At 36.3% G+C, this 15066-nt stretch overlaps 1 protein-coding gene across 4 annotated transcripts; it reads left to right on the forward strand.

The window, feature by feature from the left end:
• The first annotated feature begins 972 nt into the window (after positions 1–972).
• On the forward strand, positions 973–10823 carry LOC105684802 (carbohydrate sulfotransferase 5-like). Of its 4 annotated transcripts, none has more exons than XM_012398446.3 (8): positions 974–1243; positions 7852–7997; positions 8430–8471; positions 8695–8837; positions 8925–9160; positions 9239–9437; positions 9529–9708; positions 9801–10823. In XM_012398446.3, exons 2-8 carry the CDS (start codon positions 7860–7862, stop codon positions 10120–10122), a joined length of 1260 nt encoding a protein of 419 aa, XP_012253869.2. In that variant the 5' UTR covers positions 974–1243; positions 7852–7859; the 3' UTR covers positions 10123–10823. The 4 variants fall into 4 exon arrangements, with proteins under 4 accessions (XP_020706956.2, XP_012253869.2, XP_012253877.2 ...); XM_012398454.3 differs by lacking the exon at positions 974–1243 and adding an exon at positions 3935–5118; XM_048651213.1 differs by lacking the exon at positions 974–1243 and adding an exon at positions 5344–7448.
• Positions 10824–15066: the final 4243 nt, after the last annotated feature.

A 15066-nucleotide genomic window follows, 5' to 3' on the forward strand; every position in this document is an offset into this window, starting at 1 on the left:
AACGATTCTGCGGTAACGCAATGAAACTCTGAGGCTGCGTGCTGGCTATAAATGCTATTCGCCAGAACGAATTTATACCGACATATAACGGAATATGATTTATAAGCTCGCGCCATAGTGCTTGAAAGCCTATGTAATGTACGTATAGCAATATATTCGACTGTTCAACTACCATTAACCGTATCTTATAACAAAATGTTGAATTTCCATTCGATTCAGATCCGTTGTAAGTGTTACAGACGAACATTTCGCCGACATTGAGTAAGTGGAAGTTTACCTTATCATTCGTACTATACCTATATTTACGTGATTATGCAATTATACAAAAGTAATATAGTAAGCGTTTTCGCGGTGAAGTGCGTCATAGCGACACTTTCACTGACATTGAGACATATCAGTGGGTACAGCTAATCGTAAGTCACTGTAAGCATGTTGAGTTTGAACTGATCTCATTCGATCGTAATCGTTCGTACTTTTACACAGTTTCTCACCACTTTGAGCCCCTCGAACTGTATAGGGAGGACAATACATAAACTATCTTCGAAGGTAGACCTGATTTATAAATAACATAAGATTTTCCAATCCGAATAATTGGATGAATACGAGCCATTACACGCGCGAAGCTGTAGCTTTCTCAAGTCAAGTAATCGCGGATCAAGAAATATACGGCGTCAAATCAATCAAAGGCTTGATTCACTCTTCAGCACTTTTCAGTACTCCAAATATTCATTGCAACCAAATAATTGAGTGAATAATCAGAGAGCTGTATCGACCGTCGTAGGATTTTAGGGATATCCGCAAATCCCTTCTGTCTGTATGTACATCCGGCGCTTTCCACCCCCTTCACCCTGGTCATATCCGCAATGTAGCTTTCAGTTGAGACTACAGACGGTAAAGGCGGAGTGTTATCGAAGAAGGTAGAATGAATTTCATTTGGTGGCGCTGGTGCCTACATTAAACATTTCAGGTTTGCAGTTCTACGTGAGCTCAGATTGGTTTGAGTTCCAACAATTAGATGTGGTCAGTTATGGTTGGCTATGGCATTGAACAGAGCCCTGATGCTCCTTGCTAGATAACGTATTTCTAATCACTTTTCAAATCAGAAGTGTGGTAGGGTTCAGTGTCAAAATGAAACGTTCGTCAGCACTGTAACAATATGTGAGCATTGCATTGCCTGCCGATGAACGCTGTACGAATTACATTCAGTGCCAATGTATAATGGAATACTGCAAGCTGTCGTGAGGTACATGAGTATTTTTATGATGTTGAAAAAGCACTCGGATCTATCTTTGATAATTTTGGCTTGGATCAATCGCACGCAAGTTTTGGATTGAATTGTATTTCTTTCTCATTAGGAGTTGATCCCTCATTGTAATGCACTTCGGCTGTTTTATATCTTCGTGTGAATGAGTGTCAGGAATATTTTCAACTTGAATTTTTTGAAGACCTCTGCAAACTGCTTTGACATGAGCATGGGTTCATATTAAAACATCATGTGTTGTAATGATTGAATTCGAGTGAAACGTAAACGAAAGACGAGTCGCATACGTTAGGTACTTGTTTTAAAATAGAAAATAATATCAACGTAGCATATGGAGCATGCAATTTATAATTCAAACAGTGCGTCCATACACACATTCTTATCGACTCAATCACTTGGTGATTCTTTATTTTCAAATTACGTTCTATCCCTCAACTTGTTTATTCGTATCGGTCGAATACGTAACGTTCTGTTTTTGCATTATGTTTTTTATTAACACTCCGGAGTAGCGTAGTTTATTTCATTTATGACGAAATTTCGTAATAAATGTTTGATTATCTGAAAATCGAGCTGAGATGTAAGGTGTGATGTTTAATTTAAAGAGAATAATTTGTTATTCAATAATGTTTTTTTTTGGACTTTGTTTCGAAGATGCTGATGCGGATTTAGGGGAGAGATGGAGGAATTAGCATAATTATAACACATCATCGTGTCATTAACACGTCACATTCTGGGGCACGATTTGGCTGCATGCTGCACTTTCCAATTTCTAACTACCATCGCCACTATACCTAACCCAATCTTCGTGCATTGGTGTATTGTTATTAAGCATTCATTGTATTATTATTATTATTACACTAAAAAATGCGTCAATCCACGGATATGAAATTACAGAGGACGTTTATTTCTCACAATCAGTAAAAGAAGATAAGGGGGGAAGCTCGAGCTGAAGTATGGAAAGTCAGGAGTTGTAATCCGACCTGCATGAGAATAACGTGAATTTTTATGTGACTATGTACATCGCCTCTTTTCAAAAAGTAAAATGATATTTTACAGTACGTGTATCTGCACGATTTATGATTTCGATCACAATAAAATTTATTTCATGATCCAACGTCCAATCTTCACCTTTCCAACTGCAGGTATTCGTACTCCTCAAATGCCACGATCAATAGTAACGTACCTAAAAGTTTGTTGATTCTATTTGGATTACCGAAATCGACTTTTATACACGTAGGCTTCTTTTTATCACAGATTACAGTGAAATCCTAATTTTAATCACATCAACTTGGGGAGATCCACATTTTGAACATAACTTCATGTGTAGAAATGCTTGAATTTTCACAGGAGCGTTATATACTTTTTCTTACGCTCTTAACGATTGAGGAAATAAGGAACCAAGAAATGACCGAAAAAATAGTTTCTACGGTCGATTTGTTCATTCAATCAATTGCATTCGATGAGTTTCATCTATTCTCACAAACCAATGGAGTTCACATGAAAAAAACTTGCGGGAAATAGTTTGAGGTCACCAAATATTATGTCTAATACTTTATGTCCACCTAATTTTCTATTATTTTCTTAGCATATTCATAATCATATCATATAACATGACACTTTGTTGTTTGTTTTACTCAAGGGTGATGAGGAATACGCATGAAAAACAACTAACTATAGAAAGAATTCGTACACAATTAAATTGTTTACCAAGTAAAATTGTGTGTAATTATTAATCAAGTGTGCCTCTCATGTCCCGCTGTATTAATAAAGATCCATATACCTACATTTTTTTTAAACACGTGCTTTACTCCATACCACCTCGTAGCCTAGTTGAACATATTCCACGTCCTATAAAGCTAGAACCGCCGCTTCACAGAAGTACGTTCACATTAGTGGAAGGATCTAGTACTGATTGGTTGCTAATTCGTAACCGAAATCCGAATTTCGTTGCTCCAGCAATACGAACGAAACCAAGAGCGGCGCTAAGTTCCGATCAAGTGAGCGCCACCACCCTTGAAAATATCGGAACGTATCCGTATCCTCGATGCCACAAATGAAGGCATCCGTATTGTTGATGCCACAAATTTCAGAAGTCGTTTTCTCTCTGAATACACGATGCCACAAATTGAGGAAAACGTATTTCCCATTCCATAGAATTTAGAAACGCGTATCATTGCAGCAATAAATTTTTCAAGAATACTCCTCAATTCTTTTTTTTTTCAACGGTTGGAGAAACAGAATTGAGATTCAAGACACCAACAGTAACTAATTAGCACTTAATCCTCACAATGGTACGAATTCGTCCCGTGATCTTCCAGGGTAGCGGTGGTAGGGTCTGCGGCTCACTTGATCGAAACGTAGCACCGCCCTCGATTTCGTTCAAATGGCTGGAGCAACGAAATTCAGGTTTTGGTCAAACCAGGAACCAATTAGTACTAAATTTCCGCTCCAGTATAAATTCGTTCGGAATATCCTATCAAGTGGCGGTTCCAGCTTATGGGACGTATAACATATTCCTGACATCTTCAATTTCAGTGCAATGCATGGGGTTTCGCTGCATGTTTGTAACGACAGAAATTCGTAACTCACGATAAGATCTTGGATACCGACGTCACGATGATGAACGCCGTGTGATGCATAAATTAGATGGTATTGTGGTATGTAAAAATGTAAAACGAACGCGTGACGGATGAGCAGGAATATTGTATTATTTGTCTACTAACACGCAGAACACCGGATGTCGCTAAATCCATAACTCAATGTGTGGCCTCTGAGTTATTAGACCGAAAGTTATGAAATCAATCTTATGTATCTGAGGGGCTAAAAATTAGAAAAATAAAACCACAAATCACATGAATATAGCTCGGACTTTTTCTAACAGCGTTCACAACCAACGAGTGGGGTGGTATCATACCGGAGTAACGCCTACGGAAGTAATAACTTAATACCTGATAATGTTTAATCTGAGAAGGAAAATTTACATTTGCCAGATATGGTTATCATCGGCGAACAACTAAATACGTTATCCTTACAATTCACGCAATTTGAAATTCGTTGGAAAATTTTGAGTGGGCTTAGTTATGCAGAGAATTTGTTACTTTATAACTCAAGCGGAATGTAAATGTTCAGCGTCCACCTAGGAAAGGTCGCGTTATCAGGTTCTTTTTCCTATTAGTTTCATTGATTATACAGCCGCATGTTTTCTCTCACGACATCCGCAGTTCCTACTGCACCGCGGTACAGTATAATGTAGATCTGAATCAATACTGCGGAGTTGAGACCAACTATCACATACCTGTATGTATATCATACGTACATGCGAGGTATACATGTATGCATGCATACACACCACCCGCGAGAATAGGTACGTCCAACTTAACTTATAACCGCCATCAAATCAAATTACACCCGACATGGTTGTATAAATTTAATATGACTCCTATACGAGATGCAAACGCAAATCCCGTGTGCAGTACACGTTAAAATCGTCCGCCCGGCAGGTGCTCCATTTTTATATATCACAAGGTTAATAATCTAGTTTTCGCTCTACAAAGCTAGGCAATATTTTCAAAGTTATATTCAACGGTTGTTATACCTATATCAAAAGAGCCCGGATGATGTATAGGCTTATAAATAAAGCTGTCTGTTTTTTATTCGTAATGTGGATAGATTTTTTTTCATTACAAAACTTCAAATCCATGGATATGCAGGCGTATGTATACCTATAATCGATGGCGCGATACGTTCGACGATGGTCAGACTACTGCTGATGCTATCTGCCATCCATTAGGTTCGCGGGAACATGAAATGCCGATATAAACATCGAGATCAATTACGTTTCCTGCTCTAAAGGACAGGTGAGTCATTCGAAATGATCTACTAAAGTTGAATGAAAAATTTTATCACAAAAGCCGGCGACTCGTCTTCGAAAGGGTGACTAATTGCGTGGTCAAAAATTTAACCCTGCATCAATCGATATAATTACAATTGGTCATCCATAGCGCACGAAAAATTGACCCCGGAAGTATCAAAAGTTACATCGGCGATATAATTCCGTCACAATTTACGGTGAGTCAAATTTCACATTAACACGATCATGACATAGTGAATAAGGTGAAAGATTTACGTATCAAACGGGAACCAAATGATAACATATATTTTCGGAAATTCGAAACGAGCTTTATCGTAACTGAAGTTCAAGTACAACTATGATTTACAAACCGATGAAATTCATATTCAATATAAGAGACCGCAGTGGACAAGCCATATTTATTACACTGAAATTTTCACGTAATTTTTGCTCTCGATCGCACTCTCTGGTTATTGTAACAAAAATCGGAACTCCACGATATCTGTGAACTGCGTCATTCGGACAAAAAGAGTAAAATTTTGACTGCGAGAAATCGAGAAGAAGCACATTAGATAGACAATTTAGAAATACGTACACAATATCAGTGAGGTAATCGCGCACACTGGACAAGGCAGGAGAGGACCTAACGACGATGAGGGAACCCCACATCGATTGCAATTAATTATTCAATTTGAAAGATAACGGCAACTGATCCTAGCTGAGTGCGAATGCAAAACAAATTCTTATGTACCTATTCTACATTCACGTAGCAGTTGGAGAATCAGAGCTAGTAGACTGCTTAACGAACTCTTTAACATTTTCTGATAATTTTTATTGTTTATAGTAATATTTATAACTGCAACTGGACGGGTACACTACTTATCTGTTGTGTGCTGTTCAAAGCTGTTATCGCACCTTCATCATGTATGGAAAAATTACAGACAAATGAAACGACATTCATTAGGAGCATGGATGTGATAATTTATTTACTTTATTCCTTTATTCAACTAGTTTATCGAAGACTCTTGCTTGTTTTATTTCGTTTCGGGTGAGATGCATCCAAGAGCGAAGATCCTGATTCATGTAACATCCATACTTATGCATAAGTCAAGTTGGGGTTATTCAAATAACAATTACAATATTATCGAATTTGATCTTTATGAGTTTTATGTCTGCATTCGGCAGAAGGGAGGGGGGGACCTTAGAGTGAATTTCCCTTTAGATCGGCGAATAGTCTTGTTATTCACATGTGTGATAACACCAATTAATTTTTATCTCAATTTCGATACCATGACGTGTTACTTCTTCTATATGTAAGTATGCAATGTGTGAATAAAAATTTTTGTAATTCGTGAGAAGAACTTCATAAAAATTCATTATCGCTTAATTAAAGTGTATTTATTTGATGTTCGTTCTCCTGCGAGTGCGAGTGTTTTCAAGCAAAAATGCTGCTCTGTCCGTTACGTTGGCGGTGTAATAACTATAATTAATTCTGGCGGATGTGGCGGTTAACGAATAAATAATTTCATCGAGGTCAATAGCGAAACGCCTGTATCGAAACAGCATCGTCTGCATCGGTACGAAACTATTTAATAATAGCGCGCATGTAATAACTATTGAACAATAACTCTGAAACTATAACGATAAAAAAGGTACGTTGTTTCGAAATCTAATTGTAAATTGGAACTCAGAAATCAGCACTCTGTTATGAAGGTATTCTATAGTTCATAGGTCAACCAAAAACTTGGACATTTTCTGGCGATTTCCGATGAAGAATATATAACCATTGAATCGATGTACGCGTTATCTGCGGCTTTGTCTTTCGCCGTTTAAAAATAAATCTTACAGAGAATCGTTCATTTTTACTTGATAGCCGCGGGTATTGAACGAACATTGCTAGCCACATTGCGCTATTTGCTTTTTTTCTTTAACAATAAGTAATGGAGTGAAAGGGTAATACGTGATTTTTGAGTAGCAAAGTCTGAAGAAACATGGACATTCAGAATTCACTGTGAGTTTCAGAGTTAAACCGAATGAATTTTCAAAATTTTGCTGGTTACCAACTGGTAACTACACTAACAAAATAATTGCAATTGGATCCAGAGGAACGAAATCGAGTGACCATATGTGTAGTGTTGCGCAAAACCGGGGGAAACTAGGCAATGCCGGAATACGGTAGAGTTATCGACCACAAAAAATTCACGATGATACACGGAATTAAAAAATTTGAATTCTGTTTAAAATAGCATGGAGATAATTTGCGTATTTTTCACATTGGTATTCGTTGATATTCTGTAAAGAAGTGTCGTTGATCCTTCCGAGTTGAAACACCAGCATGTATGTACTTACATATAAGTTGACATCATTCTATTTTTATTCCGCGCATCTTTGATAATTCCGCACTAATGAGAATCATTCATCGTGTACGGTTGAAATCTGTTCATATACTTCAAACTTCCACGAATCAAAACAATGTGATTCAGTTTCTATTGCTGAAATTGGCACGATTATGACTTTTTCAGTAATTTATGGCATGCGTGTGAAAAGTATTTTATATAGATAAAAAAATTGTGGTAGCTGTACGTGCGCATTAATCAAGGGTGTTCATCAGTTCTGCTCTATAACTATTGTGCATGAGGATTATTCTATTTATAACTTTACGTTCGCTACTTACCAATTTTTTACGGCTCAAAAATGTTCCTTATATTTGATGATTCTTGTACACAAATTGACTGTGCAGATATCGAGATGTCTAAGAGAGTAAGCTTTTATGGGCTGGTTGGCCTTGGATCATTATGTTTGGTTTTTTTATTCTTCAACCAAAGATACGGCAACCCATTAAAACATCGGATACAACCGATATTGGCGATGGGGAGATCCTGGGACGTAAGTTCAATGATCCTTCTATGCAGACTTTTAAATTATATGCGCGTTACGGTATTTCAATGGCACACACATCCAGTTTTTTACGGTACACGGATAGTTTAATCAATCACACTGGCGCACGACTGAAAAAGTCATTATTTGCACCATCATCATGAGCGTCGAAAATATTATACTTGCCTATTCCCGACAAATATTCACACGTAACAGTATTCACTCGAGACCGCTTTCGAAGTCATAGTTTACCATCATTCGACTGCTACCCAAACCAATATTGCGTTCACGTATTAAAATATATCCTGAATTCTTTTTTTTTTTGGATCAAATCATACCCGATTACATTGTATTTTTTGTTCCAAGAAACACATGGCAAGTAACTATGTGGTTTGGCAAATCGCTCAATCACTTATACGCACTTTTGCACTTTTGCTTCAGGAAATTGAACCAAGGTCCCTTGAAATTCAGGAACAGATTTTGGTAAGGCACTTATGTTCGATGATAATCTCACCATCAATTCCTCGCAAAATATAAAATCATCTATCAATCGTACAGCACATTTTTTCCTACAATTATTCTCCTCATTCCTTCTTCATCTGGTTAACTTGAAAATTGAAGTCGAAAATCTAATGATCGATCGATATATCATTGGTGATAGTCGTTCCTTTTTCGGAGTCTTTGATGCCAATACTATTCGTTACAGAATACAAATGATATTAAGGAGATAGATGAGTCGAATGCTTCGTTAACTGTGATACAGCACGTCATTAATCAGCAGCGAAGACTGATTCGTGAAGAAATGATAGGCTATCAATACCCCAAAGGAAATTACAATATTAGTGCTAAGTAAGAAACCGTTAATATCCATTCAATTATCGGTTATTACTGCTAACTACTATGGCTGATACAGATTTACCCTCGCCCATGTTTCAGCAAACTTGAAGATTTGGTATTGGAAAAGAATGGGAGACCGCTTAGAAGTATAATTTTAACAACTTGGCGTAGTGGAAGTACATTTCTTGGTGATGTTCTCACAGCACATCCCGCAAACTTTTATCACTACGAGCCACTCCTAGATTTTGATATTGTCCAAATCAGGGGCCCTCCACTTGCCGCAGAAGCTCTTAAAAATGTCAGAGCACTGCTTAATTGCGAATACGCAGATCTAGGTAATAAATGCATCATGAGTCTCTTATCTATAGTTGTGTATTAACAATAAGACGTCTTTTCGCTATTTGGGGTTTCAGATCACTACATAGAGTTTGGAAAAACTCATTCTTGGCTCTTCAATCATAACGCACCGTTGTGGAAACAGTGCCAAGCCCATAGAGGGCTATGTTCTAATCACAGGTTTCTCAGTGGAATGTGTAAACTTTTTCCATTCCAATCAATGAAACTTGTACGTCTCAGGTTACGAGTTGCACAAGAACTTCTGTCCGATCAAAAGTTAGTATAATATCAACTTTCAATTGCACTCGGTGAACTTACACCAAGCATTAACAAACGATGTATTCCTACTCGGATTATTATTTTTCAGATTAGCTGTAAGATTAGTTTTGTTAGTTCGGGATCCCCGCGGAACTCTCCAGTCTAGGAAACATCGTGATTTTTGTCCGACAAGTCCTGATTGTTCGGATCCAGCTCTACTTTGTGCGGACATGGTATCGGATTACGCCGTCGCGGTGGAATTGCAAAAAAAATACCCTACTACCTTCAGGTATGTGCAGTTTTTGCTGAAGTCAATTTTTTCTTGACTCGTTTCATTTCACACTCACGCCATGTTGATGAAGAATACATTATTTGCTACAGGGTTATAAGATACGAAGATCTTGCCGTAGAACCGTACAAACACGTGGAAGAGCTTTCCAAATTTTATGGACTCGATTTTCATCCAAATGTGAAAAAGTTTCTTGACACTCATACTAAAAGTGACGCTGGTGGTGTATCCAGCACTTTCAGAAATTCAAAAGCGGCGCCTTTTCATTGGAGAACAGATTTGGAATTCGATGAAGTAGAAGAAATACAGCGGTTTTGCATCAACGCAATGGAACACTGGGGTTACGTGCCAGCGATGAACGCCACTCATCAAAGAGAGTTCAATCCTATAACAGACTACGTGCTCGATTTGTGACATACTGCATGGAAGTCCGTAGTGTTGTTAGAATGTCCTCCGAAATCGAATATGCAGCTAAGCGTAGTTACATATTAAACAGGTTAATAGACGTTGTTGACGAGCACCAATTATTTGTAAATCATATGTGACTAATACACATCATTGTTGTGGTCTTGGAATAAATTCGATGCATTCCGAGGCCACAAGACTAATTTTTCCAAAAGTAAAAGTAAAATCGACAATATCATACAGCCAGTCAACTAAATTTGTATTACAAATTTCATCCTGGTTTGGCAGTTTACGAATAATCATCTTTTACTTTTGGGATTATGAAATATTATGGACAGTTGTTTTTACCAGCAGACGAATGTTATTTAAGAATTTCATTTATACAAGGAAAAAAAAAAGAAAAAAAATCTTTTACACTATTAGTATTACAAGTAATCTGCCAAGAGCTTTGAAGTGCACTTCACGTATTGAATCTCGCTACCAGTACCTAGTACCAGTTTTATTAATGCGAGAAAAAGATTTATAAACACGACGCATATAAGGATTGGTTTCGCTTCGCTCACCCTACATTTCAAAGGTTGTGCTTGTGAAATGATTAGAAAAATATACACACGTAAGAATGTTTTGAAAATTAGTTAGTTGAATATTCTCAGTCACCTAATCGCAAATTTAAAGCTTCCTAAAAAAAAGGTCGAATTCTTCGGGTAAAATTCGGTTTCAATGCTCATTTGTACTTGAAGTATCATGGAACTCAAAACGCCGAGACTCGATGGAAAAAATTCGTGACTCAATTTAGTTGTCGGATTAATGTTTCTAAGGTCATAATACGCAAGGATAGTGTCTCCTCTAATCTTTTTTGGGAATACTTCAATTTTGGAGTCAATGATCGAAAATTTTTCTTATCTGGGTTCATAGGCCATTCTTATGTATTTTGATCTAGGGAATCCGAATCTAAAAGTCAAATTGATCCATCTATCAAATTGATCAAGTTATCGTAAATTATTCACTGGAAAAAGTGAAAAATCAAGGATATCTCAGCGGGAAAAATTCTTAGCTCAATTTGCTCAACGGATTTGTGTTCCGGGGGTCGAAATACATAAGAAAAGCGTCCTACGATCGATTTTAAAAATACTTCATTTTTGGCCTAAAAATCGAAAAAATCCAAAGGGGTACCCCTTGGAATTCTGTCGATTTTGGACCAAAAAAAAATATTTTATTTTATATGTTATTCTGATGTATTTTGACCCCAGGAATCCGAATTCACAAGTTAAATTGGTCTATCTGGAAAATTGGACGAGCTATCGCCAATTTTTCACTTTTTGGTGCAGAAAAATAGAGATATCTCGAAGGGAAAAAATCCTAGCTCAATTTGAGCAACGGATTCGTGTTCCTGAGGTCAAAATACATGAGAAAAGTGCCATACGATCAATTTTTAAAAATAAAAATTTTTGACCAAAATTTGAGATTTTTCCAAGGGGTACCCCTTACGATTTTTTCAAATTTTGGTCGAAAATTTTTATTTTTGAAAATTGATCGCATGGTACTTTTCTTATGTATTTTGACCTCAGGAACACGAATCCGTTGTCCAAATTGAGCTACGATTTTTTCCTTTCGAGATATCCTCAAATTTATGCTAAAAAAAGCAGAAAATTGGCGATAACTCGGTCATGTTTGCAGATAGATCAATTTTTTTTCGGATTTGGATTCCTGAGCTCAAATTACATGAAGATAAACTGAAATCATTTTTTTATTTTTGACCCCAAAAAGCTGAAAATTGGCGATAACTCGGTCAATTCTAGAGATAGATCGATTTTTCTGACAGATTCGGATTCCTGAGGTCAAAATACGTAAGAAAAGTGTCATACGGTCAATTTTAAGAAATGAAAATTTTTGCCTCAAAATTGAAAGACATCCAAAGGAATACTCCTTGGAGTTTTTTCGATTTTGGGGTCAAAAATCAACTTTTTTTCTGTTCAGAACCACTGGCGATCAAACAAATGCAATCAAAATCAACGCAAAGAATCTGAAAAGTGAAGCTTTATACTCCAAAACGTTTGTACCTCCAATTCTTCACCCCAATTTTTCCATCAGTTATGAGACTTCGAAATTGGACGTTTTTCGGAGCAATAAAAAGGTGACCCACTAATTGTTTTGTGCAGTGTACATGCGTTTTTTTTCGTTTGGATCCAGTTCAGAGGATCAGTTTTCTTCCAATTGATCTGGTTGTCCAACGTTGATGAATCAATTTTATTAATGATAATATTGTCCGCGCGTGTCGTACGTATTCATATTTCATGGGGCCTATTCCAAAACAGACCACTGTCAATTAACTCAAGTTCAAATCTTCACCTTTCATCGATTCGATGATGACAAAATGAACAGATTTTATTGCATATTTCAGTTCGTGTTGACACACTCACATGAAATCTACAGGCATTTGCTTCATCGATGCTATTCAATAGAGCGCGACCCTTCCGTTTTTTCGCCAATCATATCGACGAAGAAAGTTGTGATACTCCTTGTATCTCCGAATTGCTCACAAACCAGTTGCCAGTTCGATGATCTAATCGACGAATTCCCGCGATTCTGTCTAGCTAGTTTATTAATTAAATCGTCGGCCAATAACTATGTTACCGTTCTGAGTTGATTACTACCGATATACGTGGCAGCAAATCTCAGATATATGTATAGCTTGAAGACGCGGGTGCTAGCCACTAATCTTAGAAACGAAACGGTCAATTCCCATCTCAAAAAATGATACCTCAACGGGATATGCTATGCGAATGACAAAGTTATGAAAGGATCTATATTTCTCCTTCACCCATGTTCTTTTTCTTTTTTTCGATCCCAACCCATTCCCCAGTATTCAGCTCAGCAATTATTATTTAAAAAAATCTAAACTGCGTCAGCTAGGAATTTCCCAACTCTATCTTGTCAATAGGCGCATTGATGAAAAGACTAAATGAACTGAAAAAATTCACAATTAGTCTCTATCTATTCGTGTAATAATAGTACGAAAAATTTCATGAAAAAAAGTCTCTATAATAGTTGGTTCTAAAACAATCAACTACTCAAGTGTTTACTTCAAGTTATTCATATAATAGATGTATGTATGTACATATTTCGTCTCCATGAAATTGAATAACTGATATATTGTTACTTTCATTCAATATTTTATTGATTGTATTAAAAATGGCCTAATCCAATTATACAAGTAATGTATGTAATAGTGGAATTGAATATTCTAGACTCTAGAATTCTAGATATCGGGAATTCTAGATCTTATTTTTATTTTCTATTTTCTATTTGGTTTTTATATTGTATTAGGAACAAAGTTCAAGATGTTGGCTTATTTAGACCATTTAGTAAAAGCACTTATTATAGAGGAGATATCGATAAAAATAGATTGCTTTTATACGAAGAACCGACGATCAGCTTCTAAATTAGCTTTAATTGAATGAACAAATAGCGAAAAATTCGATGGTATAGAAAGTCGGCAAATACTATCAAACGGTCAGAATGAAACAGGAAGAAAATCTCACTTACCAGTTGTATTTATGAATGTCTGCGTTAAATGGAGGAAGTCACAAACCTCCGTTTGAAATATCTGATTCAAACTATTATCAGAACCTCATACTATTTAAATCATTAGTTATTTAACTCGGCGATGTATATTTCAATTATTTACGGTACGCTGACAATTTGTTTCATATCCCTATCCATCACAATTTTCCGTTTATATGTGTATACCTACTTATAGGTGTGCATTTAAGCATTCAATCAGGGAAACGGTTGTATTGCTTAGGAGTAGTTTTTAATACGCTCGTGTCACTCTGTCAGCATATCAATTATACGGAAAATTGGTTGTGACGATTGTGATATAAGCGAGTGAGGATACGTTATAGCAAAACTGATGAGCACGCGACCATTAAATTTATTGTACCTAAATTATATCCGTTACAATATCACGATGGAGTGATGTTATAGTTTTTGAAGGTAATCGGTTTTAGCGTCAATTAGCATGTGCGACGAATTGATACTGTACGTTAGATCGTGGCGTCAAGATAATTGTACATAATTTTAGAGCACATCTTGTATTTTCGACGTTGACAATTAAATTATTCATCAAATGGTGATGGGTGTATTATTTCATCTTCCGCTTCTCATGTGTTATTCATAATATTGTTAAGTACTCGAATTTTAAATTTGGGTATTGACTGACCAATTCTCTGTTACAATGAGGCGCTTTTCCGACACAACGTACAAAGGTTTTTGTCAAATGTTACCATTTTCAGTCTTATGAATGTTTTTATTTTTTGGACAAAGGATTCAGTCACAGAATTTTTATACATATCGTTTTATTCCGTTGGTTATTGGTTATTTATAAAAGGATTTACAATTAGGATATTCTAATGAATTTCCCCAATGCACATTGAGGTTCAGATCTCTTCAAACGTCAAGTCGGATGGTGCGCTTCCACATTCATCAAAATTGCTTGAGCTAGTACAAACTACCCAAACATATTTGTTAATGCGCGTTATCGGCGAATCAATAAATTTTCAAGTTTCAAAAAAAATTCAGTAAATATTTTGTTTTCACGTTTATTCATTGCGTATATTACGTCATCATGACAGCATTGATGAGAATTAATCAAGAACACGTCGATACTTATCGAAATTTACAATCTGGTTGATAATGGGATGTTTAATATTCATTCACTTTGTTCGTATTTTTCTACTTTACTACTTTATTCATCTCAAGCACAATAATATCATTCGATTTTTAGATGGGTAATAATGTCACTTTGTAAAACCTTCATGTGATTTGATATTGATAAGTATTTATGAGGGTGTTATATTATGAAAATTATACTTGAACAAATTGATGCTTACATTCTGTACAACTCCAGTTCGCCTTCACGTCCAATCCTACACCTGTAGGTAAGAAATATTG

This window comes from Athalia rosae, chromosome 2 (assembly GCF_917208135.1).
Source record: "Athalia rosae chromosome 2, iyAthRosa1.1, whole genome shotgun sequence".
Taxonomy (NCBI): domain Eukaryota; kingdom Metazoa; phylum Arthropoda; class Insecta; order Hymenoptera; family Athaliidae; genus Athalia; species Athalia rosae.

What these genes read in the sequence shown, in the direction of transcription:
- LOC105684802 (XM_012398446.3), top strand. Translation starts at nt 7,860, where the DNA reads ATGTCTAAGAGAGTAAGCTTTTATGGGCTGGTTGGCCTTGGATCATTA. An exon ending in AATTACAATATTAGTGCTAA is followed by an intron (nt 8,838 to 8,924) that starts GTAAGAAACCGT and finishes CCCATGTTTCAG; the next exon opens with CAAACTTGAAGATTTGGTAT. An exon ending in TTGCGAATACGCAGATCTAG is followed by an intron (nt 9,161 to 9,238) that starts GTAATAAATGCA and finishes TTGGGGTTTCAG; the next exon opens with ATCACTACATAGAGTTTGGA.